At 48.1% G+C, this 26,121-nt stretch overlaps 9 protein-coding genes across 9 annotated transcripts; 5 read left to right on the forward strand and 4 right to left on the reverse strand.

Moving 5' to 3' along the window:
* Positions 1-85: 85 nt before the first annotated feature.
* On the forward strand, positions 86-2,420 carry F4812DRAFT_465488 (AICARFT/IMPCHase bienzyme; the record flags this gene model as incomplete). Its single annotated transcript, XM_047938440.1, has 3 exons — positions 86-618; positions 683-2,171; positions 2,265-2,420. The coding sequence occupies exons 1-3, from the start codon at positions 470-472 to the stop codon at positions 2,418-2,420; spliced, it is 1,794 nt and encodes a 597-aa protein (XP_047789089.1). The 5' UTR covers positions 86-469.
* Positions 2,421-2,798: 378 nt separating this feature from the next.
* F4812DRAFT_432768 (putative elongation factor 1-beta) lies at positions 2,799-4,593 on the reverse strand. Its single transcript, XM_047934561.1, has 5 exons — positions 4,398-4,593; positions 4,215-4,254; positions 3,542-3,921; positions 3,273-3,481; positions 2,799-3,198 (listed from the first exon to the last, which is right to left on the reverse strand). Exons 1-5 carry the CDS (start codon positions 4,435-4,437, stop codon positions 3,178-3,180), a joined length of 690 nt encoding a protein of 229 aa, XP_047789090.1. The 5' UTR covers positions 4,438-4,593; the 3' UTR covers positions 2,799-3,177.
* A 237-nt stretch (positions 4,594-4,830) lies between these two features.
* On the forward strand, positions 4,831-7,921 carry F4812DRAFT_432770 (P-loop containing nucleoside triphosphate hydrolase protein). The gene has a single exon (XM_047934562.1). The coding sequence runs from the start codon at positions 5,087-5,089 to the stop codon at positions 7,496-7,498; it is 2,412 nt and encodes an 803-aa protein (XP_047789091.1). The 5' UTR covers positions 4,831-5,086; the 3' UTR covers positions 7,499-7,921.
* F4812DRAFT_432772 (uncharacterized protein) lies at positions 7,898-11,679 on the reverse strand. The gene is made up of 3 exons (XM_047934563.1): positions 11,640-11,679; positions 9,125-11,569; positions 7,898-9,069 (listed from the first exon to the last, which is right to left on the reverse strand). Exons 2-3 carry the CDS (start codon positions 11,505-11,507, stop codon positions 8,405-8,407), a joined length of 3,048 nt encoding a protein of 1,015 aa, XP_047789092.1. The 5' UTR covers positions 11,508-11,569; positions 11,640-11,679; the 3' UTR covers positions 7,898-8,404.
* Positions 11,680-12,611: 932 nt separating this feature from the next.
* F4812DRAFT_65747 (uncharacterized protein) lies at positions 12,612-13,967 on the forward strand. Its single transcript, XM_047939279.1, has 2 exons — positions 12,612-13,622; positions 13,690-13,967. The coding sequence occupies exons 1-2, from the start codon at positions 13,362-13,364 to the stop codon at positions 13,876-13,878; spliced, it is 450 nt and encodes a 149-aa protein (XP_047789093.1). The 5' UTR covers positions 12,612-13,361; the 3' UTR covers positions 13,879-13,967.
* A 100-nt stretch (positions 13,968-14,067) lies between these two features.
* F4812DRAFT_451709 (Indigoidine synthase A like protein-domain-containing protein) lies at positions 14,068-18,778 on the reverse strand (the record flags this gene model as incomplete). The annotated part of the gene is made up of 8 exons (XM_047936252.1): positions 14,068-15,889; position 15,998; position 16,031; positions 16,169-17,087; positions 17,136-17,362; positions 17,491-17,566; positions 17,625-18,301; positions 18,374-18,778. The coding sequence occupies 8 exons, from the start codon at positions 18,776-18,778 to the stop codon at positions 14,068-14,070; spliced, it is 4,128 nt and encodes a 1,375-aa protein (XP_047789094.1).
* Positions 18,779-19,516: 738 nt separating this feature from the next.
* On the forward strand, positions 19,517-20,836 carry F4812DRAFT_65763 (uncharacterized protein). Its single transcript, XM_047939280.1, has 3 exons — positions 19,517-19,859; positions 19,934-20,226; positions 20,314-20,836. The coding sequence occupies exons 1-3, from the start codon at positions 19,712-19,714 to the stop codon at positions 20,638-20,640; spliced, it is 768 nt and encodes a 255-aa protein (XP_047789095.1). The 5' UTR covers positions 19,517-19,711; the 3' UTR covers positions 20,641-20,836.
* A 1,037-nt stretch (positions 20,837-21,873) lies between these two features.
* F4812DRAFT_432783 (NAD(P)-binding protein) lies at positions 21,874-23,812 on the reverse strand. The gene is made up of 4 exons (XM_047934564.1): positions 23,387-23,812; positions 23,128-23,321; positions 22,960-23,024; positions 21,874-22,880 (listed from the first exon to the last, which is right to left on the reverse strand). Exons 1-4 carry the CDS (start codon positions 23,439-23,441, stop codon positions 22,247-22,249), a joined length of 948 nt encoding a protein of 315 aa, XP_047789096.1. The 5' UTR covers positions 23,442-23,812; the 3' UTR covers positions 21,874-22,246.
* Positions 23,813-24,026: 214 nt separating this feature from the next.
* F4812DRAFT_432784 (uncharacterized protein) lies at positions 24,027-25,843 on the forward strand. The gene is made up of 2 exons (XM_047934565.1): positions 24,027-24,438; positions 24,635-25,843. The coding sequence occupies exons 1-2, from the start codon at positions 24,376-24,378 to the stop codon at positions 25,247-25,249; spliced, it is 678 nt and encodes a 225-aa protein (XP_047789097.1). The 5' UTR covers positions 24,027-24,375; the 3' UTR covers positions 25,250-25,843.
* The last annotated feature ends 278 nt before the right edge of the window (positions 25,844-26,121 follow it).

Below are 26,121 nucleotides of genomic sequence, written 5' to 3' on the forward strand. Positions count from 1 at the left end.
GCTGAAGGGTTAGATCAGTTGTTTTATTAACGTTTCTACATAAAGGTACATAGTATGGTGGGGTTCTACGTCTTCAACACCGAGGGGTTAGTGGGGCTAACCAGCTCCGACCCCGCCATAAACTTGAAATTTTATTTTATTTTCTTCGCTCTCTTTTTTTATCAACGGCCGTAACGGCGCCATTCCAATTGTTACTTGTCACGAGTGACGAAAAAACAAAAAAAAAAACAGATTAGACGAGTCTGTTTTAATTAATCCTGGTCGTTCACAACGGTCTCTGATATCGATATCATTAGCTTTACCATCCCAGCAAGCTAATCTAAAGTTCATATCTCGGTCTATCTATTATCTATCGATCTACCCTGTGCCCCTCCCACCGATTTGTGAATTCATCTACTTCTGCTATCCATAAATATCTCATTTATTAGCGCGAGGAAATTTCAATTGGAAACCATTCAAATCAGTCGCCATGTCGGCAACCCAGAGAATCGCTATCCTTTCCGTCTATGATAAGACTGGCCTGTTGGACCTAGCTAAGGGCCTCGTACAACAGAATGTGCGAATTTTGGCATCCGGAGGCACGGCCAAGATGATTCGCGAGTCTGGATTTCCGGTCGAGTAAGATGACTTACAGCTTGACCTTGCATTTTATAACCATGTTTCGAAGCTGACTTCGACAAAGGGACATCTCCGCCATCACAAAAGCCCCCGAAATGCTTTCTGGCCGAGTTAAGACCCTGCACCCGGCTGTCCACGCTGGTATACTTGCGCGCAACTTGGCCACCGATGAGAAAGACCTAGCTGAGCAGAGCATTGACAAGGTCGACTACGTCATCTGCAACTTGTACCCTTTCAAAGACACTGTGTCCAAGCCCAACGTTACTGTTCCCGAAGCTGTCGAGGAAATCGATATAGGAGGTGTTACCCTTATCCGAGCAGCTGCCAAGAACCACTCGCGGGTCACCATTCTCAGCGACCCCAATGACTATCCCGAATTCCTAAAGGAGCTCGAGAGCGGGGAGATTAAGGAGGACAGCCGTAAGAGATATGCTCTGAAGGCTTTCGAGCACACAGCCGACTACGATGCTCACATCGCTGCTTTCTTCCGTGCGCGATACGCCGGCGAAGGCCAAGAGTACCAACAATACTTGCCTCTCCGATATGGTGCTAACCCTCACCAAAAACCGGCAGCTGCCTACACAACATCTACCAAATTACCTTTCAAGGTCCTTGGTGGTTCCCCTGGCTATATCAATCTCCTTGATGCCTTGAACAGCTGGCCGCTGGTAAAGGAGCTGAAGAAAGCTCTCGGAAAGCCCGCAGCTGCTAGCTTCAAGCATGTATCTCCCGCAGGTGCTGCCATCGGCGTTCCTCTGAGTGCCGAGGAGCGTAAGGTCTACTTCGTCGACGACATCCAAGGCATTGAGACTTCAGGCCTTGCCCAAGCTTATGCTCGAGCCCGAGGCGCTGACCGAATGAGCAGTTTTGGAGACATTATCGCTCTGAGCGATGTGGTCGATGTCCCTACTGCTAGCATCATTTCTAAGGAGGTCTCTGACGGTGTCATTGCACCTGGATACGAGGATGCCGCTTTAGAGATCCTCAGAAAGAAGAAGGGTGGCAAGTATCTTGTCCTGCAAATAGACCCTGAGTACCAGCCAGACCCTACTGAGGTCAGAACTGTGTATGGTGTGACCCTCACCCAACACCGTAACGACATCGAGCTCTCTCCAGCTTCCTTCTCCCGAACTATCACACCTAAGGACTTTGTCCTCCCCGAAGCTGCTGCCCGGGATTTGACCGTTGCTACGATCGCCCTTAAGTACACACAAAGCAACTCCGTGTGCTACGCCAAGAACGGACAAGTCATTGGTCTTGGAGCTGGCCAGCAGTCCCGTATCCACTGCACTCGTCTAGCGGGTGACAAGGCTGATAACTGGTGGCTTCGCTTCCACCCTCGTGTCCTTGGCATCAAGTGGAAGAAGGGCACCAAGCGACCCGACAAGAGCAACGCCATTGACCTGCTAGTGAGCGGCGAGCTGCCCAAGGGTGGCCCCGAGCGCGAAGCGTTCGAGTCGATCTTCGAGGAGGTGCCCGCCGCCTTCACTGAAGAGGAGCGCAACGACTGGCTCAGCAAGCTAGGCGAAGTCGCCATCTCTAGCGATGCTTTCGTAAGTACTGCACTTTATTTCTATACCAACCAATAACCCCCGAAATTGTAACGTCTATTCTTTCTTTCTTTTTTATTAATATTGGCTGTGCAGTTCCCCTTCGTCGACAACATCTACCGCGCACACCGCTCCGGCGTGAAGTACATGGCGGCGCCCGGCGGCAGTCAGAACGACTTCGCCGTCTACGAGACGGCCGAGAAGCTCGGCATCGTCTTCGTGGAGCAGAACATTCGTCTCTTCCATCACTAAGAAAATAATAAGTATAGTGCCGTGTGGTATAGGTATTAACTACCTACCTAAAGTATATGGGAAAGGTAAGGAAGGGACTTGGGATAGACAAAAGAAAAAAGGGGAGGAAAAAAAAGGGAGACGAGAAGAAAGTGAGACGAAGAAAAAACCCACAATTTCACGAAAAATACCAAGATATGTAGATACCCAAATGTGATAAGGGGAACGTGGGTAGGGTAGGGTAGGATGGATCAGGTACTGATCTGGGAAATATCAAATGTCTCTTAGGAGGTAGGCATAGGCATAGGCATATGCAAGAAATCCTGAACGGATTCCTTCGGTAGCAGAATTATCTTTTAACAAGAATATTCACAAACAAGTCAAAAGCAACACACGAGATACAAAGTGAAAGATATGAATTTGGCTATGATATTCTTCCTAGAATAGTAATGGTAGGATAGACCTGGCCAAATCCCCCCCTCCTTTTGACAAGAAAGAGCACACTGTAATCTTAAAAGTCTTCAAGTCCAAGTAGTTACTTTCATCAGGGGCAAGTCTCTTTTTTGTAGCATCTCAATGCATTTAACACTCTAACCACGTATTTTCTCTATGGAACTTTTTTTTGTCTCGATAGAGATATTATAAGCCCGATATCATGCTCATCCATCCAACCTCATCACAATCATCGGCCATGCTTTCGTTGGCTCTCAAGTCGTGTATCATGCATTGAGTGGCTAGTGTAATGGTGTGACGTCTACCAAAGGAGAAGGTAACTTGTTTACAGCTTCTGCATGGCAGCCTATTTTTTGTTCGATTAGCATTGTCATATTGAAAAGGGACTAGCTATATGATAGCGGGTTGTGGAAAACTTACAACATCGGTGGACTGGACGTAGTCCTCGAATCCTTGGATTTCCTCCTCGAGGTCACTAAGAGAGACCTTCTCGTCCTCGACGACAAGGGTGATCTGCAGCTTCTTGATACCGAAACCGACGGGCACCAGCTTGGAGGCACCCCAGACTAGACCATCCTTCTCGATTCCACGGACGGCGGCCTCGAGAGCAGCCATATCAGTCTCGTCATCTATGGAAATTTTGTTAGCTCAAGAGTCAGATAGGTGAATAGCAGATTGCGCAATCATACCCCAAGGCTTGACGTCCAAGGTAACAACGGACTTGGCGATGGTCTTGGGCTTGGCGGCCTTCTTCTCTCGGTAAGCAGCCAGACGCTCCTCACGGACGCGGACGGCCTCAGCATCTTCCTCCTCGTCGTCACTGCCGAATAGATCGACGTCCTCCTCCTCCTCGGCGGCGTCAGGGGCCTTGGCGGGGTTTAAGGTGACGGCAACCTCCTCAGGGCCGTAGACGGTGTAAGGCTTAGACGCGTCACCGGGCAGGGTGGGGAACTCATCCTCGAAAGAGGCGATGTGCTTGTACCATCGGGCGGCGTTGGGGTATTTGGCGGCTTCGGGAGCAGAGGTGATGGCCTTGAAGACGGCAACATCGGCCTGAGAAGGAGCGTAACTATTTTCATGAGTCAGCTATGTAAGCCCTTCGCAATATATATATCGTAAAAGTCAAGCTCCGAGAGCAATGATTATAATATAAATAGTGGATGATAGAATCAGAGATGCACAAAGTGCTATTGTATATGTCCTCATTTGACAGGTCTTGAGTCTGCTCAGAAACACGGACCAATGTTTCTCATCATGATAGGTAATTGGGCTCGTAAGGCACATTGATAGAGAGGGGCGTTATGGAGGCGTCGCATTCGCCAATGATGTTTGGCTTGAAGGAAAGAATTGCGTAAAACTTACCCAGTGATGTAAGATCGGGTGGTCAACCAGCTGTTAAGGACTATTTCATCGTTAGCCGTAGAACAAAATAATGAGGGGTGCCTAGACGAGGAGATCCTGATAGAACGGGAGTATCCAAGAAACCCCGCCGTGGGACTCCGAATCAGACTGAAAAAAATAGGAAAAAATAACAAAAAAACATACCAGCCAGACCGGCGTCGCTGAGAAGATCGGTGAAGCCCATTTTTTACGAGTTGAAAGAATGAGAATGGAGAATCTGTATAATGAAACTCAGGGGTATCTTGGGAAGAGAAGAAACAAAAAAGCCTGTGAAGATGTGAAGAAATAAGAAGACGCAAGGTGGGGTTGAAGTATGGTGGGATGTATTTTTGAAATTTTTTGAACGAGGGTTGGTTGAATGGGCCAAATGACCCGGGAGCCATTAATTTACTGTTACCAGCCACATTTTACCCCCGACCTGGAAGTGTCCAGTGGGTACATATGTACATAGGTACATGTACTAGGTATGGATCCACATTAAAAGAGCCACAAGCTTCAAGTTAGCTGAGACTGACATAATACCTAGATCACACTAGTGTATCTTATCGCGATCTATAATTTATCGATAAATACAATAACTGGAGCTTCGACCGGTGGTTCGACAGTTCGAGAAAGGTCCAGAGGCGGCTTTAGTCTGAAGCTCTCATGATATTTCAGAATCATCCGGGGTCTGATGGATTATATTTCTCTTCTTTCCTAAAACAACCTTTCTTCTTTATTTCTTCTTTATTTCAAGTGAAATATTTTGTGACTTTTCTTAATTTCTTCTAACTATAATCCATAGATACCAATTGTTATAATATTGACACGATACTTACTTCCATCTTCTCATCATGTTGGCGAGAAGTCAACTTCTCAGATCTTCGAGACGAGTTGCAGATGCTTCGTCGAGAAGACTTACTCGACTTAGTGTAACCCCTTCGCAATTATCAACAGCTGCGCTCATTACCACAGCAAAAAGATTATCCAATGTCACCTTACCAGCTCCCACACACCGAACATATGCAAATGGCCGGCCTCATCCCCCGGGTGGTACCCATCGAATGAACATGGGCGGCGAGCCCGAGAAGCCGGCTTTGGAGCAATATGGAATAGACCTTACAGCGAAGGCGAGAGATGGAAAGTTAGACCCCGTTATTGGCAGGGACGCCGAAATACAACGTACCATTCAGGTTCTGTCGCGACGAACGAAGAACAACCCGGTCTTGATCGGAAACGCGGGAACAGGAAAGACAGCTATCCTGGAGGGCCTGTCGCTGCGGATAGTACGGGGCGACGTCCCAGAGAGCATAAAGAATAAAAGAGTTATTGCGTTGGATCTGGGATCACTCATCGCCGGTGCCAAGTTTCGCGGTGACTTCGAAGAGCGTTTAAAGAAGGTTCTAAGCGAGGTTCAGCAAGCGCAAGGCGAAGTTATCCTGTTTATCGATGAGTTGCACACTCTCCTCGGTCTCGGAAAGGCTGAGGGTTCCATTGACGCCTCAAATCTGCTTAAGCCAGCTCTGTCCAGAGGAGAATTACAATGTTGCGGTGCGACCACCTTAACCGAGTACCGACAAATCGAGAAAGACGTTGCCCTGGCTAGGCGTTTCCAGCCCATTTTAGTAAATGAACCTACTGTGGAGGACACTATCAGCATCTTACGAGGTATCAAAGACAAATATGAAGTCCACCACGGTGTCCGAATTACGGACGGTGCGCTCGTGGCGGCTGCGACGTATTCAAACCGATACATTACCGATCGTTTCTTACCCGACAAGGCCATCGATCTGATGGATGAAGCGGCAAGTTCGCTACGTTTGCAGCAAGAGAGCAAACCCGAAGACATCATGCGACTTGACCAGAAGATCATGACAATTCAGATCGAGCTGGAAAGTCTACGGAAAGAAAAAGACGTGGCAAGTCGTGAACGGCGCGAGAAGCTAGAGGAGGACCTCAAGAAGCTGCAGGAGCAAGAGAAGAGCTTAACTGAGAGGTGGGAAAAGGAGAGAAGCGAGCTTGAAGCTATCAAGAAAGTTCAAGAGGAGCTAGACAAGGCCCGCGTTGAGCTTGAACAAGCGCAAAGATCGGGAAACTTCGCTCGGGCCTCTGAATTGCGTTTCGGTGTCATCCCGAAATTAGAGCAGGAACTACCTCAGGACGGCGAGGCACAGCCCGAAGCGCAAGGCCCCGATACTTTGATTCACGACTCGGTGACGGCCGACGATATCGCAAATGTCGTCTCGAGGATAACTGGGATCCCCGTCTCCAAGTTGACCTCGGGACACATCGAGAAGCTGATACACATGGAAGACATCCTCCGCGAATCCGTTCGCGGCCAAGACGAAGCTCTCGAGGCCGTCGCAGACGCCGTGCGCATGCAGCGTGCCGGTCTAAGCGGCGAGAACCGTCCTCTTGCGTCGTTCTTCTTCCTCGGTCCCACCGGCGTCGGTAAAACCGAGCTGTGCAAGAAACTCGCCGGCTTCCTATTCTCGACCGAAACCGCCGTGGTCCGGTTCGACATGAGCGAGTTCCAGGAGAAACACACGATATCGCGACTGATCGGCGCGCCCTCGGGCTACGTCGGGTACGAGGACGCCGGCCAGCTAACCGAAGCCGTGCGCCGGAAGCCGTACGCGGTGCTGCTCTTCGACGAGTTCGAGAAGGCGCACCGCGACATCTCGGCGCTGCTCCTCCAGGTGCTCGACGAGGGGTACCTGACGGACGCGCAGGGCCACAAGGTGGACTTCCGCAACACCATCATCGTGCTGACGTCGAACCTAGGCGCGGACATCCTAGTCGGCGCCGACCCGCTCCACCCGTACTCGGAGACGCCCGACGGCGAGATCAGCCCGGACGTGCGCATGGCGGTGCTCGACGTGGTGGCCGCGAGCTACCCGCCCGAGTTCCTCAACCGCATCGACTCCTTCATCGTCTTCAAGCGGCTGACGGTGGACGCGCTGCGCGACATCGTCGACATCCGGCTGCGCGAGCTGCGCGGGCGCCTCGACGACCGCCGCATCGCGCTCGAGGTCCCCGACGACGTGCGCGGCTGGCTCGCCGAGCGCGGGTATGACCCCAAGTTCGGCGCCAGGCCCCTGAACCGCCTCATCGCCACCAAGATCAGCAACCGGCTCGCCGACAAGATCATCCGCGGCGAGCTCAAGAGGGGCGACACCGCGGCCGTGCGCGTCACGGACGACGGTTCCGAGTTGGAGGTGTATGTCGTGCCGACGGCTGGGTCGGAGGAGCGGAAAAAGGAGTAGGAGATGAATGAGCAAGTGCTTTGTGTGTGTGAGTGTGATTTTTCAGACCTCATGGTGATTGGTGGTGGACTTGTGAAAAGAAAAGTACTTGATTTTATGGCGTTGGTGGGGAAAAGGGGAATGAATGCATGGAATGAGATGAGATGGGATGGGATGGGACTCTTGGGATGTGGAATGTTCATGTGAAATGGTTCTTGTATTATATTATATTATACGTGTTTACGTACATACGTCGCTGGTCTCGTACCTATATTATATTATATTGTATACATAAAAATACTAATCTGTCTATGTTGATATTCCACTCGGATCAGACCCTGTCCCTCTGTACGGTCCTATTATTATAGTCATATGGTGGTTACTTTGGGTACTTGAATTCTACTTTAATGCAACAACGTCTACCTGAAATATAATAATATACCTTAGCTATGTATTGTATTGATTACTCTAATCCTGAGTTTCCCCTGCGGTAAGAATCTACGTCTTGCGGTGACGATGACGATGATAATATACATACAACTTTGTTTTTTCTTCTTCGAAACGTCAAAGACGTGTTTTCCTTATATAACCCAGGGTAATATAAATAATATCCTTTCCTTTTCTTTTCTTTTGTTTCCTTATACCTTGCCTTATGCCTTATCCTATCCAGAGGAGGTATATATGCCAATCCAATTGCTATTCCTCCTGTTTATGCGAAGTGACAGAATACATACATGTTGGGATGATGTTTTTTGTCTTCTGATGATATCCTAAACTCCAACCCTAAAAACAAAACAAAATAAAACAAAATAAAAATGCGCCGCGCCGTTACATACATAGTACTATACAAAGGGAAGAAATTACGAACTGCTCTCTCTGTGAAAGAATTTGACGGGGTTGCTTGCTTGCTTGTTTGTTTGTTTATTATTACACCGCAGTGCCGGGTCTCTTGTCGTCCCGCGCAAGCTCCGTGGCGTCGAAGTTAGAGCTAGGCCGATGGCGCATCAGCGCGTTGCGCAGGCTGATCGAGCCGAACATCTGCTCGTGGAAACCGATCACTCCCGCGCTTCCAAAGGAGCCGCGTGCTTGCTGTTGAGCCTCTAAGGACGGCGACACGTCTAGGTCCTCTGATGGGTCTGGGCTAGACTCCCTTTGTCTCGACTGAAAGTTGTCTTCGCCTTCTGAATTGCCACCTTCTGGAGTGGCTGCCGGCGGGGACGAAAAGGTGAAGTCTGGTTTCGACTGTGCGAAGGTTTCTACCTCAATATTCTTCTTCTGCTCTCCATCTACGGCGATGTTGGATGGAAGACTTATTTCATTCGAATTCTCATTTTCGATGCTAGGCTTGCCTGTATCTAGGTGGTCTCCGCTTTGGTCTTGGATAGTTTCGCTCAGGCGAAGTGGTGACGAGCTCGCTGGTTTTGTAGTGAGCTGTGGAGATGGCGTACGGAATAGTTGGGTTTTAAGCAGATCTTGTTGGGGTTCCACGTTCGTGTTCCCTAAGTCTTTAACGTCTTCGTCGTCGCTATCGATAATGGCGTTCTTAGAATACTCCATCTCGACGCTAAGACGATGTGTCCTGGGGGTTATCACTATAACATTAATAGGTTAGTGAATGCTTAGAGGATTATCGCTGAAAAGACTTACGGAGGCTACTGCCGGGAGAAGAATCGCCCCCAAACACTAGGCTAGGCGTCGAAGCAATCGAGTGTTCGTAGACTTGGTTCGACTCTGCTCCATTCTCTTGGCCTCCTGTGATCACAACCCCCTCTTTCCCTCCAGGCTTCAGGAAACTTTGGTCGGAAGTCAGTGTCGACGATTTGTGTAGTAAGCTGCTGGTTTCCTGCTGACCAAATACATCATGTTCTGATTTTCGTTCGCCCGAACCTTCAGGCTCTCCGAAACTATGCGCCCATGGTACTAGCGGAAAGGCTCGAGCACCTGTCTGTGAATAGTATATGACCATTGATGATCGTCGCATAGGGATAGGAGGTCGATGGTGAGGAGACGGTGGTGCAGAACGTACTTGCGGACGCGTCTCGGGGGTAGGAGTAGAGCACCTCGGGGGTTCGCTCTCTATTACACTCCTGGAGCTGGGCGCGATGACGCTAGTGTCTGCATCCGCAGTGTGAAGTGAAGAGTCATGGTGCTGATCCATAGTAAACTGTGATATAGACTTAGCAGTCTCGGGTCTACTTATAAATGTTCTAGCGTCTGCATCGCGAGTATCGCGAGTAAGGGGCCTTGGTTCCAAAATAGAGGGCGCCTTTCCAATATAATCGTCCTTCTCTTCCGCGTCCTCAACTGTTAGAGTATCTTTGAAAATCATACCAATGGCTCGCTCAACGCGCTGTCGAAGTCGTTTCAAGACGTAATCTTTCGGTTTACCGGTTGACTTGGCCTTCTTCTTCTCTCCCTCGAGAGGTTCTCTGGCCACAAATGTTTTGTCCAGGATAAAATGGCCTCGTTTGTGCGCAGTCATTCGAACAGAGATAGCGTTGCCTCGAAGTATTTCTGCAACGCTAGCTTGAATTCGGTCCAGTACCGCCTCGATATCCCTTCGGGTGTGAAATTCGGAGGAAGGTAAGGTGAAAACGAGTGGTTCGTCTAGCGACCAACCATGGCCACGAAGCTCCTTGATCCTAAATTCGAGATCATTCATCCGGTTGATGACCTCGTCGGTATCGTCGCGAGTTTTAGCGAGAGCAGTTTCTACTTTCTTGGCAAAGGCAATACATTTCTCGGTGTCGGAGTGAAAGGAGAGATTACTGCTGCAGCGTATAGTCCGCTCTAGGTGAGGGAACTGAGGACCGAGGTTATTAGCGATTGACAGTTGTAATTCCAAACCATCATTATCATGATGGCGACAGTCTTTACAGCCATCTAGGCTGATGCACTTTCCATGCTTCGTTTCGAATTCCTGTCTCTCTGATCTCAAAACACCATCTAATGCGTAAGAGGCTTCGAAGAATAGGTTTTCCGCCCCTATCGAATTCAGGGGGGCTGCTTGGTCACTGTTGACTTTGACTTGCGTGTGCCATTCGTGCGGTTTGCGACGCTGGCATCGGCTCGTAAACGAGAAGATGATCGAATAACCAGGTAGCGACTCGAAACATTGCGATTTCTCGAGGAAATGGGAGCGCGGTACGCATGACATGGACTCAACACGTCCGGCACGATGTGGGAACTTCACATGTTCGTCTAGCGGACCTTCTCTTACGAAACCCTCCTTCATCACGAAATCGCGGTCGTGGTGCTTCAAGAATAGTCCTATTATGTAATGAGTCGACGTGATGATATCTCTTGCGGTTTCATTCGATAGGGCTTGCTTTTGGTATGATTTGAAGGTCCTGGAAGACCATATCTCAGACCAACCTCGGATGATATCGATCTGAATTTCGTATCTCAATGGCTTATCCGGACCATTCGCGGCAGCATACTCCATGGCGGTCGAGTCTTTGCGGGTAATCAACTCGTAGCAACAGTGATCAACCCGTCGTAATAGACCTTGGCATAATGCCTCAGCCGCCACAAATTCGGGTGTGGTCTCATAGCTACGACTATAGGAGTAGTTTAATGGCTCATTAAACGTGATTGTGACCTGTACGGCAAGGCTTGCTACAGGAAGAGAACTTTGCGACGAGGATAATGTTCTCGGCTCGGGAGCGTCGATCTTGATAATGTTGGGTTCAGGATCATCAACTTCGGGATCATCAACTTCAGGATCCTCGACGTCAGGGATATTGATCTCGGGGACAGTAACCTCGGGGTCGGGGTCGGGGTCAGGGATGGGGATGGAGATGGGGACGGAAACTTCAGGGATCTCGATGGTCTGGACGCTTTGTACGTTCTGGATGGTCTGGAAGGGTTGGGAGACAAGCGCGGGAGAGGACTCCACCTCTAAAACCTCTCGACTCCCTTTCCTTTCATGGCGATGAACCCTGAGCTTCTTTACATCATTAACGAAGCTTTTAAACTTTCCGGGGAAAGCTCCCGATTTAGCTCTCCGTTTCGACGAGACGGGATCCATTGTGAACAAAAATAAAATTTTCTCTTAGGCGAGAAGGCGGACTGATAAACAATAGTACATATCTATTAAGAGTAAGCTAGGAAAAGAAGAAACAAATGTGATACACATGGCTGTAAGGTAGATATGATATACCTATGAAATATAGACGTCAGTTCTGCCTAAGTAAATCGGTACCCGCGGCTATCAAAGTCTTAAGTAGGACTTATAACATGCCACATATTACAAGGCATACCCGCCGGCTCTGGCATGCATGGCCGTGCGGATGGTATGATAGGCTTTGATAAGGGGGCCATCCTTTCTGTGGGACTTTAGCAAATAAATTGCGGCATTCCAAGGTCTTACTCCAGACTCGTTTCTGACGCTGGGATGGGACCGGCCAGAATCGGGAGCGGATAAGTCTTAGGTAGAAAAGTTGTACAGGTTGTACAAGTTGTAGGATAGTAAAACCAATCAAACCAATCAGCAAATCACGCGAAGACAACACAACATGCCAGTAAGGCGGCGGTCCCCGTAGAGCTAGAGAGCTAGAGAGCTGATAGCGTCGGGTAGCCATACGACAGTGGGCTGGAAGCAGGGGCGGAGCAGAGTAATATAGTGGTGTGATTCCCATTCGCCCGATCCTGAGCGAATTTGATGGATTTGATGTCTCTGTGCTCTATGATTCGCAGGTATGCATTTACCGGGCCTTTCTTGCGTGCATTAGTACCCAGCATACAAGCGTTGACAGGTGTATCTTTACCCTCTCGACCCAACATTTAACAACGTTTAATGACGCAAAAGAACGGAGGTTTTTGGGAAAGACGGACGAATTGCGAAGAAAGTTGAAAAGTTGAAGGACCCGTAGTTTTTTAACCTATGGTGCTAAGAAACGTGCTAAGAAACGTGCTAAGAAACGTGCTAAGACATGTCAAATGTACGGGGAAGGTATAATACAGTGGAGAGTACCCTTTTAGACCAGGTACCCGCTGAGGTCGGCAAGGACCCAACTACCAGGATCGCGGGACAGGGCTGCATTCATTTAACATCGTACGTAACGTAACGATCAGCTGTTCTGGAAATAAATAAATAAAAATACTATTGACCATATATTCCTTCAGCTTAATTAATTTTGAATCATCGTGTGTACCTGACCTTAGGTAAGCTTTAGAGTATATTTTATTTGGGTAAATTAAATATCATTTCAAATGTATAGCACGATAGGTATCGGGGTAAAGTATGAGTAAAGTATGAGACGCAAAAGGAATTCCTAAATTCCAATAAAACGTCCCAAACCGATGATGCTTCCTTACTCATTCCAGGGCCTTCTCTGCATCCGAAAATGGTACGAAAAGTGGCATGAAAGCTAGAGGTTTCCAGAATTTCGACAGTATAGTACTATCCGCTTTCAGGAGTCAACTCTCCTTCTCCCCAGCAAGGTCAACATAGGGGTTGGCTGCCATTACCATTGTCTCACATGACATAACATTTCCTATTGATAGACATACACCATCATAATTGCCAGGACAATATACTTGAATTAAATTCGCTTTGCATCTCTTTCCTTTCCACCCCTTTTATGCATAATAGCTGAAAAAATTCCATCTTCATCAAAAATGATAACTGACTACACAGGAACGGAGAGCTTGTCTTTCCTTAAGGGTCCCTACAGGCGGGTTCCGTTTGAAGATGAGATCAAGGAAAAAAAACTTGCAGACAAACAAGATGAAAGAGGCTTGCAAACCGTAAAAGCAAGATGTTCTCGCTTCCTGGCCAGGAAGCATATTTATCAGCTTCTCCGCTATAAGCTCTCTGGCCAGCAGCTTTTAGTCAGTCGGTAGCAACCATCGATAAGGAAGGCGCCTATAGCAACAGCAAATGGGACAGCCGATATCCAGAAATACCGACGAAGAGACACGCCACGGTTCGAGAGCCGCCTCGTCAGAGTTGCCAACTATGGGACCGAAGAGGAGCACCAGAACCACCGACAGTCCAGCAGCTAGGGCCACAGGGAACCAGGTGCAATATCTCATAGCCTGGGTTGAGCTATTCGGATCGGGGGAATTCGAAGGTTGGCAGACCATGATGAGTTTCCTGGGGTTCGAGGAGGAATTTACGAGCAAGACTCAATGCCGAAAGGTACGTACGGAATAATCTTGTCGACATGACGCCTTGAGAAACTATTGCTAACCTCTCGTCCCTCTAGGCTCTCAAATACACCTGGGTGAATATAATAGACTTCCTCGTCTCCGTCAAGACAGATGGCGAGCCGTATTTCTTCGCCAACCAACGCCAGCTTGGCAGGTACACCCTCTCAACCAGAAAGTTCTTCCCCAAGAGATTAATACCAAAGGGCAGTCCGCTCCGAATATTATTCGCCAGCATTAACACTTGAGATAGTCGACATCGCAAATAAGTTGGTAACATAGGGCATTGTAGGAACTTTCTCCGAAAAAAAAAACAAAAAAAAAAAAAACCAAATCAGATCTGAGGGCATAGCACAGTACAGTATGTAGACAATGCATGGAGTGAAATATGGACTGCCCGTAATTTTGTTCGCCAAGAGAACCTGCTATTCCCTAATCTAGCTTCGAATCTCCCATAATCTAATTTTCCCAGCGTCGTTGCCCACAGCCAGCAAGTCACTCTGTCTACCAAATGCCACATCCGAAATCCTACCAAGGGGTGTCTGCTCCGTCGGCCAGTTCCTGTAGACCGTGCAGCTTGGCAGATGTGCCAGCCGCAGCGCATCCTTCTTGTGCTTGCTGCCAAATGCCAGCAGTTGGCCGTCGGGGCTGAACGTGAGAACAGTGACGGGCGTCGTCAGCTGCATGAACCTTCGGGTCGGTTCGGGTCTTTCTTTGACTTCCAGCTCCTCGTCCGAAGAGGGTAATATCAAAGCCTGTCGATCATAGATGTTCATCACGCCACTGTTGGATCCTATTGCTATCCACCGGTCCCCGCCGAGAGTTATGGGACCGTCTCGGCCCCCCATCGCCATTACCGTTCCTCCGTTGGAGCCTTCGTCATTCCAGATGGCGAGGAAACGCCTCGTGGCCATACTCCACTCTCCAACCTGACCACCCCTACCCAAGATAGTAAGCCCGTGACCGTTACTCCACCAGGAGAAATCGGCAATGCCGCCTCTGCTGTCAAGCCTAGCAGCAGCAATCCATTGCATAGTATTGGCGTTCAAAATATTGATGATACCACCACCTTTCCGGGTGGAAGCGATCAGTGCCAAGTATTGCCCACAAGGGCTGAGCTTGAAACGCTCCCACGTTCTTTGTTCCAACCGATGACCCTGTACTTTATTGGTTTTTTGTATAGTGCCAGTAGGTAAGTCCCATGAGTGGATATATCGTCGCCGTCCAGCAAAGAAAATTTTATCTCCAGCGGGGTACAAGAACTCGGCTCTCCGAACGGGCACCTGTTTGACCTGTACTGATGTCAAGAGAGGATTGGGAGTTGGGTGAGCAGTTGGCGCGATGTGATGTAGGAACAATACAGAAGATGTGCTAGACGACAATAGGACGGGATATTTTGGGTGGAAAGCAAGAGATGTAACTTCATCCTTGTGCGTGTCGGGTATATCTCGAGATCGTTGAATGTCAATAACTTCTGGGCGAAGCCTCTTGATCCTCTGACTCGTTTTATCTTTCAATGCGCTGGCATCCCGAAGGAACTTATCCAAGGGTAGTGCAGAGGCTTCATCGTCCCCTTCATTCGCCTCGTCGTCGGATATGCTCGAGTCACTTGCTGCCGCAGATGATCGTCGCCGACGCTTTGTCGGACGTTCTTCAGCCTCTCGCGCCCATGCGGGAAGAGGATTTAATCGAAGATATTGTTGCCTCAGTCTTCTCGTATATTCAGTGCCGTTAATAACGTCCTCGGCTTCGCTGATCCGTAGCTTTCGCAATTGGGATACGTCCGCCAGCGAGACAGTTAGCCTTTCGTCGTCGCTGTCTTCCCAAGCCGGACGGTCCTTCTCGGGTATTTCCTGGGGCTTCGGGGCTAATGAGACCACAGCGGCCTTGTCGCCGCTGGGGGCAGCACCTCCTACGTCAAAGGTAAAGAGGTCCGCATCATCTACATCTTCTAACCCTGTCTCAAGGTCACTCCCTTCTTTATCACCGAGTCTACCAACCCGGTCGTCTGCACCATCAATTCTCGACTCATCCAAAAACAAGTTTTCGCGAAAATTGGCACTATCTCCGAGAACAAATCGTTCGAGCTCCTCTTCGTCCGAGTCCTTATCGATGACTTGCGCTTTTCGGGTCTGCTGTTCAATTTCTTCGTCGCTATCGAAGTTGGACTGCTCTTGGTCGGATGACGATTCATATTGTTCGTCCTCCATTTTATCTATTGGGCGGTTTCGAGACATTGTGATTTGGCGACTCAATTCACTTATCGAAGGTGTATGCGATAGAAATCAATTTTGTAGCAAAAATCCAAACTTTTTTTTTCTTGAGCTCACAATTAGCCTTGCAGATGGCCCCACCGTCTAGTGTTACACTACGTGTAGGTACCTACAGGGTACATGCTACCCTGTAGAATCGGCATGTACCTATGTACCTAACCGGCTCCCCCGGCCCCCTTTCATCAATACTTGATAAAGGTTACCGTAGTCAAGAAGCGGCGGCAGCAATCAGTTCCCCCCTTATTATCCCCAAATTCTCACTTACAGACTGAGGGCTGCGAAGTGTTAAGATCGCCCCTTTTTGAGCCACGTTAATGAGGTTCTCGACCTTGCCGCCCAGTGCTAAGCCCGCAACCAACACTCCGAGGAATGTGTCGCCGACCCCATTCACAGACACGATGTCATCCACCTCTTCAGCCGCCGGGAACAGTCTCATGTAGACACCTCCGATTTCCGGGTGGTCGTTGAGATTCCTCGAGAGAATAAACCGTTCATGCGCCGGGTGTACTAGGCGAGGGTCATTCTTCCCGAGCACCATGGTCAACAAGGCGCCAAAACTCCCTAGTTTTGTTACGATGGTAGGGATGTACGGGAGAAGCTGTATGACTTGCTGTGGAATACCGGCATCCGTCATGTCAGCAGATGTGATCTTAACAAAGCGATCTCGAGCTCCTCTCATGCTGAAAGCGTCGATTGTTTCCCACCATCGTGGGTCGTCAAAGTATTCGTGGCGCTGCGCAGCTGCGTGCATAGCTGCTAATTCATATTGGTTGGGAGTGATTAAATCAACGCTTGGGTTCGGGAAAATACCCAAATTCTCAAGGTTCTTTTCTCCCGAGAACAGCCTCGTAGATTTCTCCTGTGATACAGGTTCGAATATCACACGAGCCTGGTTCTGTTTGCCGGCTTGTATCCAAGACCGAATATCATGCGCGGCCCAATTCCCGTCAACTACAAGCCACTTGGGTTTGGCTTCTTTTACCGTGGAATTCCAGGATTCCGAAAATGACTGGGCTGTGAAAATGCCCATATCCGCCATGCCGAGAACCAAGTTCTTGTTAGCATCATTGACAGCTACGTACTGAGCAGTTCGACTAGCTGGGTAATGCTCGCGACTGAGTTGCTTGATGCAAGACGTATCCATACCGCTTGCTTTCAGAGATGATAATATGGTTGACCCGGCCCTGTGATTATCAGTTGCTAGTCGCCCAACGTCGAGCTTTTTCACTCACAAATCATTACCAATTAAACTACAAAGTCTCACATTAGAACCTTGTAAAACCCTATGAGCCGCAAGGGCTACGTTATGACCAACACCGCCGATGGATTGGCCGATGCGAGCTGGGTTTGACGTGTGTAAGTGAGGAGCAGGATGCTCCAACGAGTCTTCTCCAACATAGTCACAGCTTAAGTCTACTGCCACGGAGCCGGCAACTAATATATCGGCTTGAGAGTTCACCTATTATTGTTAGTATAACTCAAGGACGTCGTAGCGACTTTTTATCCAGATGAGAAAACAAAACGCGACAGCAGGTAAGCATTACGATGATGCAACAAGAGCAGTAAATACAATATAGGCATTCTTACCTCCACTTTTGTTTGCGTTCTGCTACTGTCATCGCTCTCCTTTCTAAAGGAAGTAAACTCGTTTTGATTCTTTTTCCTATTCGAACCCATGTGTCAGACCCGGACGCCATAACTACCAAGAACTCGACCCTCACGATTTGTTAGACGAAGCCGTTCCATCCGCGCTTAGCTGCGAAAGCTCGGTAGCAATCTTGGTAGCGCGCTCTACATTTTTCCGCACCAAGACTTTATTCGCTAAAACGCTTCTTTCGCCAGTAAGTTCTCTGATCCTCTTTAGAATGAAGGGGGTATTTTCATTGCCGAGAGCGCCCTGCTTTGTCGATTCGTCGACTGCCTGTTCAATAACCGCGTTCATCTCATCCCGAGGGATAGAAAATTCTTCAGGTATCGGATTAGCAAAAAGTAATCCCGACTCGATTCCTAGTTTCTCTTGTGCTAAGATCATGGCTGCTGCCTGTTTCTCATCCTGCACAACAAATGGGCTTTTGATACCACTATCTCTCGCCCAGAATGCCGGGAAGTCCACCGCGCCGTTTCGACCGTCTGAGAATGTTGAAACAAGCACGCCCTGAGTTTCGAGGTACTCCAGAGTCCTAGGAATATCTAGGAATCCTTTGCAACCACTGCTAATGACGGCCATCCTCGTTCTGCCAAGCTCGGTGAGATCAGCAGAGATATCAAATGATACATGTCCCCCGCGGTGCACGCCACCAAGGCCACCGGTCCCAAAGACTCGAATGCCAGCGAGCCTTGCCAGAATCATGGTACCAGCAATAGTCGTTCCTCCATTGATCTTATTGCCGGCAATGCCCTATACACGAGGAAACTCAGAACTAAGCGTAAAAGGTTATAAACACAAGGTCCACAAGAAAAAAACACGTACCATGCCTACCAGGTAGGCAATATCCCGTCGCGATACCTTCTTTGGCGACCCCTCGACGATACGAGCTATCTCGTGGGGTAGGAGGCCAACTGTAGGCACACCTTCAAGGATACCAACCACAGCAGGTATACCCCCATTACGTCGAACAATACCCTCTAAGTCCAAGTCATCGCCTAGAGCGCCATGGGTATATATAGTCGATTCCAGGGCTACCACGGGCTTATTCGTAGCCAATGCATCAGTCACCTCCTCAGACACTCTGAGGAGGTCCTTCAGGGCTGATATTTGCCCGAGTTTCTTCGAGCTTGAAAACGGTCTTCGATGAGTATGGGTAAATGAAGCCCATTGATTGGTATAGTTGCAATGGCCCCTGGCTAATAGCCACGGCCGGCGTAGTAAGCTCATCGTGATATTGTTATGAGATTCGACTTTTAGTGACGATCTTGGAATTCTCAAACAGCTCCGGGGAAAAAATTATATTCATACTACTTATACTCGATTCGTCGTGTATAAGACATTATCAGGTAGTTATCTGATACCGAATCGGACGTCTTGTGAAAATAATGCGCGCCCTTTAACGTCAAGGTGCATGTGGTAGGCCAAGTTCGAGAAAGCAAAGCTCCACTATGCGATATGTCGTAATCCATAGATAAATAAGTATGCAATTATCCGCTAAAAGGTCCGATGCAAGTCTTCCAAAGCTCTATGTACCTTAATCCTGCTTAAGTAATATACCACACTCTCTATAATATGTGGTTTGTGCGCAGTTATAATTCCATCTGAAACTGCAGGGGGTCCATCACAAGCTTCATCGTCAATTTAAAACTTCCACCTTCAGCCCCAGCATGTTCGGCAACGCGGGTAACATTGCCGTCAACAAGAAATACGTAGAGATAAAAGGAAAAAAGAGTACTTGCGGCTCAATACCTCGGAAAGGATCTAATTAGGGGACCGAATAGGTTAAGTGAATAGCAAAAGATCCATATGTTAAATGATTGACCTGATCCAGGAGTCTTCAATCATTTAACTAAGTTGATATCTTGTATCTTGGGAAATTTTAGAGCATTTAGCTGCATCAAAAGCTCTTACAGCTTCCGTCTTCCGAGGACAGGGGGCTACTGTCCAGATCTCTGACATGTATAGATCTATATATCAGTCATAAGACGCTCATCCCCCTTTTCCCTAATTCCTTCAGTACCTATTCATGACGAAAATGCTACCTACATTAGGTAGTTTGTAACCCCACCTTATATTATAATCTATCTATAATACGCCTTGAATTCCTTTCTCCTTCTACAGTATATAAGTGCGACTCTGGGGGATATACAACTAGCCTAAATGAAGAAATCACTATATCTCGTCAACCTTGGCGCAGCACTCACCTCTAGAGTCCGAGCTGTTGACTTCACCATTTCCGGCGGACAGATATTTACGCCTGGTTTTGCAGTCCTCGATGCGCCTCAACCAGGCACTCCATTAGGCGGAGGTATATTTACCTAACTACCTACTCTATATCAGACACCACCTAGTTTATAAATCTAATATACTGTGCGTAACTAGATACTATTGAGGTAGCTCTCGACGTAACTGCCAATGGCAAATTACAGCTCCCTCCTTATAGCGATGATAGTCCTAGTCGGATCAATAACATCACCATCTTCCTGTACAGCTATAACACGGGAAGGAACTTCACGATAACTAACGGGACGGCGTCGATAAACGACATAAGCCTGGGCGACATTATGGAGTCCGAACCGGGAAGCACCGTAAAGCACGTCAAGTGGCATTGGCCAGATTGTCTCATCGGTGACGGGCAGCCAGACACTGCAGACAGCGACCGCGGGGCATATAACGTAAGTGTCTACCTACATCAAGTCTCCCAAGCTCTATCTCTGTCAAGAGTTTATAAAATTATTAGAGGACTTAACGCCATTCTCTAGATATCCATCCGTCAAAACTTCCGTCTCAACGGGGAGGATCACTACACGATCTTCGACGTGCCAATCTCGGTCACCAATAAAATCGAATTCACCGGCGACAATCCGCCGTGTGACCTGGTCAATAATCCTTTGCTGACACCAGAGGAAATTGATGCCGAGTCTGCTAATAGCGTCGGTATTCTGTTCGCGCCGGGGGATTCAACCGTGGTTCAACAACCTGACTCTACCGATACCAACGGTATTGGAAGTGGCGCTAACACGCTAGGATGGAAGTTGTCGCCGAAATGGGCTTCTTTACTCTTCGTGGCTTACTTCTACGACCTATAGGACAATATATAAGGCTGACTTCATAATACCATAGAGTTCTCCGGTCAGTACCCGATTCCATTGACTCATAAATATCTTAGGTAGCACTTTTAGACGGCCAGTGGGAGTAATGTCACCGATGGAGTTGAGTCGGACGTTGAAGGTGATGTGGAAAGAGTCATAATGCGTGTCGTATATGTACGTGTCTTATACACGTTAAACGTGGGTCTTGGGGATAGGACAAGGAGATAATAACACCAACAGGAGTCGCCTACTCGTACATCTCTGGAAGATCAGAAGCTCCGAGACAATATCCCATGACCCAGGGGTTTTGCTTATGTCAGGGTATACCCAGCCAGATGAGGGAAAATACAGATGGGACTTTTAGGACAAAGGAAGTCCCTTAACAGATTCATTGTTTACATGCCGTTCGGCCACGCCAAGTGACACTCGTTAACAAATCAATTACCTTAGGTACATACCGGCATGTAGTTGAAGATATACGATCACATGCGAATGAAGACCCTTCCTAGCTAACCTTTACTGCCTCGTATAATGTAAGCATGCCATAGCTAGAAAGACTTCAACCTGAGGTTTACTTAGTTCCTCAAAGAGTAATCTATAGTGCCATTCTCCTAACAAAGGTAATACAGCAACTAATTCTGCCGCTAAAGGATATAATTGCGCCAAATTGCGTTTTAATTAACAGCAAGTTAGCTGCTAAGTATTAACTCTTGAGCATGTTAGCTAGTCTATCTTTACATGATCTAAGAAACGACGTGTTATATACTCTTAATATTACACTCCCGTAATAAATGCAGATATTCCTACTATTATCTTCATTACTTACCTGATGCTATAGGAGGTAGTTTATCATAATCCAACTCTTTTAAACCTCTATGCCCGATCTTGGAATGTGAATACTACTATGAAACGTGCATATGAGTCCCTTTGCCATTGTGAATTGATTATAAACTAACGTTACTTTCATGTAACTTAACTACTTAAATCTTAAATCAAACCCCCTTGCCTTCCAACCTCTTCGTGTCAATCAAAGGGGAATGCTAAAAGACTCTCGGTATTTAATGCACCATTAACATATCAATTCTTTGAATAACTTCATGTCATACTAAAATTTCGCACTGATTTAATTAATTGATCAAGTCTTACTTAATAACAGCCAACCCACATCTATTGTCTAAATTTACTACACACAACCCATACGAAACACCTGATTCTCTTTGAATAGCTTAATCACATTCTAGAAATCAGTACATTTAGTCATTGGAATACTTTACCTTCTTTAAGAGACATTCCAATTTCCAGCTTACTTGATAAATTTCAATCTAGAAACTTAATAAGATCCGTGCTTGAGACTTGCTTAATACAATTTATAACGCTCACTTTGCACTTATTAAACAGGCACCATAAATACAATATGCCGTGCCTAGCGCGCCCCTCAATAAAGACGTAAGGAAACCTCGTAGAAATACTACTTTCTTCGAGTCTTATGGCTCAACCCTCAGAGCTATTCACGTATGATATAGACAAATTCCCTTTTAGAGTTGAATGTACCGAGAACGCTTATTTCCGCTGAAAACCCGAAAACCAAACAAGTTCCAACTGTTCAGAGCTTAGACTTATCCTTCCTCCCGCTTTTGACATGCTTCGAAAACTCGCCCGTCAGTAGGAAGTCCGGGTATTTCATGCCGGAATCGAGACCGACGCCCATGCCCCCGTTCCTCCAATCGCCGCCGTCTACGACGAGGACTTCTCCGGTCACGTAATTACCCGCGTCGCTGAAGAGGTAGACGGTGGCGTCGGCGATATCCTTGATCGAGCCCCACCGGCCCAGCGGAATACCTGCTGCGGCGTTCTTCCCCTCGGCGGCCTTACCCGCGAGCCTCAACATCCCCTCGGTCCCGTCGATGCCGCCGGGGGCGATGACGTTGGAGGTCACGCCGTAGGGGCCGTACTCGATGGCCACGGACGCCATGATGGAGTCGACGGAAGCTTTGGCGGCCATCACGTGGGCTTGCATGGGCATGCCCGTGTAATGGAAGGTGGCCGAGACGTAGATGATCCTTCCGCCGGTCAATCCGTTCTCGTTGGACTTGTTCCTGGCAGCGGATTCGACAAGGTAGGGGATGGTGGCCTTGACGGTGTTGTACGTCCCCAGGACGTCGATATCCATGACGGTCTTGAAACCGTTGGATGAGAGGCCCGAAATAGGAGACACAAAGTTTCCCGCTGCACCGGCTCTGAGAAGAAGCGGTGTTAGTTTCAGTTTTAGTAAAAAAACAACTTAACGTGAGCTTTTACCGAAAGGCTCTTTCTTACATGACAAAGTCAATAGCACCGAGTTCCTTCACACATCTTTCGGCAGCCTTGACCAGGTTTTCGGGCTATTTTCGTTGTCAATATAATGATTACTACTGCTACTACAACACACGGGAATTTGCTGTTGACGGGTTTTATGAATAATTAGGTATAGGTATAGGTACTTACGTTCCTGACGTCGCATCCACCAATGCCGATAACCTTTGCGCCCTTCCGCGCGGTAGCGATGTCGTTAGCGACGGCTTCCGTCTTCTGCTGGTTACGGCCGATAATGCACGCGTTAGCTCCGAGATACACTAGAGCTCGCGTCTGGGCACTGCAGATGGTACCAGCACCGCCGGTCACGAACACGACGCGGCCATCTAGAAGGATATAAATTAGCCCGTCTACATGGCCAGTTATTGAACAAAAGTGATACGGAACCAACCGAATATTCCCTCTTTCCACACGTTGCTGAGGTACTGAGACGGTGGAACAGGCATCGCGAATGCTTTCGGTGTTATGCAGTGCAGTGCAGTGCAGTGTCTCTGATGTTGTCTTCGATGTTGAGGATACCTACTCCCTTTATGTAACGACGGTAACCTTATGCTGCGATGAGGTGAACGAATGGAGTAACGAAGGTAATAAAAGGTAAATCAAAATGAAGTTGAAAAGAGAATAGTACTTTTAGGTTAGGTTAGGTAGGTAGCTATTAATTTATAATACATCTCGACGATTAAATACAACCCTAGATAGGTCCGTAGGAAGCCCAGTCTGTACCCAGTCATATATGTGATGGACAATGTAATGCAATGTAAAAGCCAAGGGTGTAACAAAGGCACGAAGTTGCCTCGGCTTGGGGTTGGGATTAACTGGGACTTCGGACTTGTACCCTGTAAGCTTACCTTAAGTTAGGTACCACCTAGGTAGGTACATGGGAAGGATCCCACAGCCATACGGATACGTGCATAATAAAGTCACCGATATATCTATTTTCGGTTTTAGAGTTTACTGCCCCCGCAATCCGTTAGACCCCCGGGCCCCGTCTTGAGAAGCTCAGACCAATTACGTACATTCCATTCTTGATTCACCCATTCATTGTATCTTGTACACCATCATTACTATGTATTTGCCCATTTTGCCCACATTACGGCATGACTGTAACTTTCTGAGGCTTTAAAGTCCAACCGGATGCTACGTATTAGTGTACAATACAGGTATAACGACGCCTAATTACCTATCAATCACTAAACCGAGCCAGGCCGTAAGGCAACAAGCTCCGGCATTAGGTAAACCCATTGGAAAAAAACCCACCTTTTGAACCAAAACCTCTTTTCGCACCTTTATCTTTTATCTCCCTCCAATTTCCATCATCATCACCATTCATCAAAATTCCTGCTCCGGTCTGGTCTTCTATATTTTCGAGATAGAGAAGCCATGGCATCAAGAAAGGTGTCGGCCCTCAAATTCGTGGGGACCGTCTCTCTGGGTCTCTTAACCGTAAGTCGCTTTTATTGGAATTTGCCCCTCCAGCTCATACCTACCCCCGCCATGAAGCCGCCTCACGCAACGACATACGCAACACGTACATACCCTCATATCATATGTCACATAAAAAAACATTATAGCTCTCTCATATATCAACCATGCTTGACATACCTAACCTGACCTAACTCTAACACAAACACAATACCAGGGAACTTCCTACACCCTCTCGGCCCTCGCGCTCCCCTCCCTCCTCGAGCTCCCCTCCGCCGCCTCCGCCTCCAAGGCCCTGCGCACCCTCGCCTCCGCCGCCTCCACGCACCTGACCTCCCTCGCCGGCCTGTCGGGCTCCGCCTTCCTGCTCGCCTTCGCCCTGTCTCCCCGCGGCTTCCGACACCCCTACCTGCTGTACACCTCCGTCTTCTGCCTCGGCACCCGCCTGTCCGACTACGTCACCCCGTCTCTGTTCGGCGCCCCCCCGGTATCCAGCAGCGGCGGCTCGTCCGCGTCCGCGTCTGCTGCCGCTGCGCAGCGCCGACAGGCTCGCAGGGACAGGAAGGCCGCGGCACGCCGCGGCATGGAGGCTTCGTACGAGGATCTCGGCGGCTCCGGCTCGCATAGCGACGGGACCGTGAGCGGCGAGGAGCTCGACGACGAGCACGAGCACGAGGTCAACGGCGAGGACGTCCGCCGCGAGGCCGAGTACTTCGCCCGCAACCAGCTGGTGCAGACCGCGCTCGCGGGCGTCGGCTTCGCCATGGCCGTCGTCGGCATCTGGGGAGACGGTGTGGTCAGCGTTTCCGAGACGCTGGTCCTCGAATTGTAGAGTGGGATGGGGAAGGGGAAGGGAAGGCGAGGGAAGGCGAGAAGTAACTCACGAAAAAAAAAAAACATATTGCTCAACAAAGTAAAACTAAAACTAAACCAAAGCGAATTCGGAGATCAGAGTAGGAGACTCGGATCGTTTGAATTCTCACCATTCGTTCGGATTTTGATGGAGAAGGCGTGAGTGAATCCATGAGGAATTTAGGATTGGGTTGGGTTGGGTGGAACTGACTGCTGGAGACAAGAACAACAACATATATATCATATATCCTAAAGGCTATTTCTTTTGTTTTTCTCATTTTTTTTCAGTAGGGTTGTTCGGATCGACCTTGTTGTGTATATTCCAGGCTCCCACCTCCCTCTGAAGACGTTTTCGCATGTTTGCACGCGTAGTGGGAAAAAAAGAAAGATTAAAAAAATATACATAAACATATAACTAGCATAATATAGGCGTTCACTATGGAAAATAGTAGTAGAGATGAGAACTATTTAGCATCTCCTGTTTTTCAAGGTATAACTATAGGAGGTAATTACTCTCTCGGCTTTATTTTCACGAGTGAGATTCATACGACTATAGTCTAGAAGATTATTCGTCCGACGTAACGTGTAGTCAAATATACGGAATATTATATAAGTTGTTTCCTTGATAGGTACATGAAGTAAGTTGGTTTCACCAATGCCAAGAGCAAACTGTGTGCTTTGACCTCAACCTCCATCACGAGCAAGTAATACTTACCGAGATCACTCACAGAACGTGCAAACGATGTAAACAAATTGGTTCCTTTTTACTGTGGAACTGAAGCGGGTACTTGGTATACCGTTGAATGAATTTTGGATATGATTACCTATGACTGCAGACTATCAATATATCGA

Source organism: Daldinia caldariorum (assembly GCF_022478825.1).
Source record: "Daldinia caldariorum strain CBS 122874 unplaced genomic scaffold F4812scaffold_11, whole genome shotgun sequence".
Lineage (NCBI taxonomy): Eukaryota > Fungi > Ascomycota > Sordariomycetes > Xylariales > Hypoxylaceae > Daldinia > Daldinia caldariorum.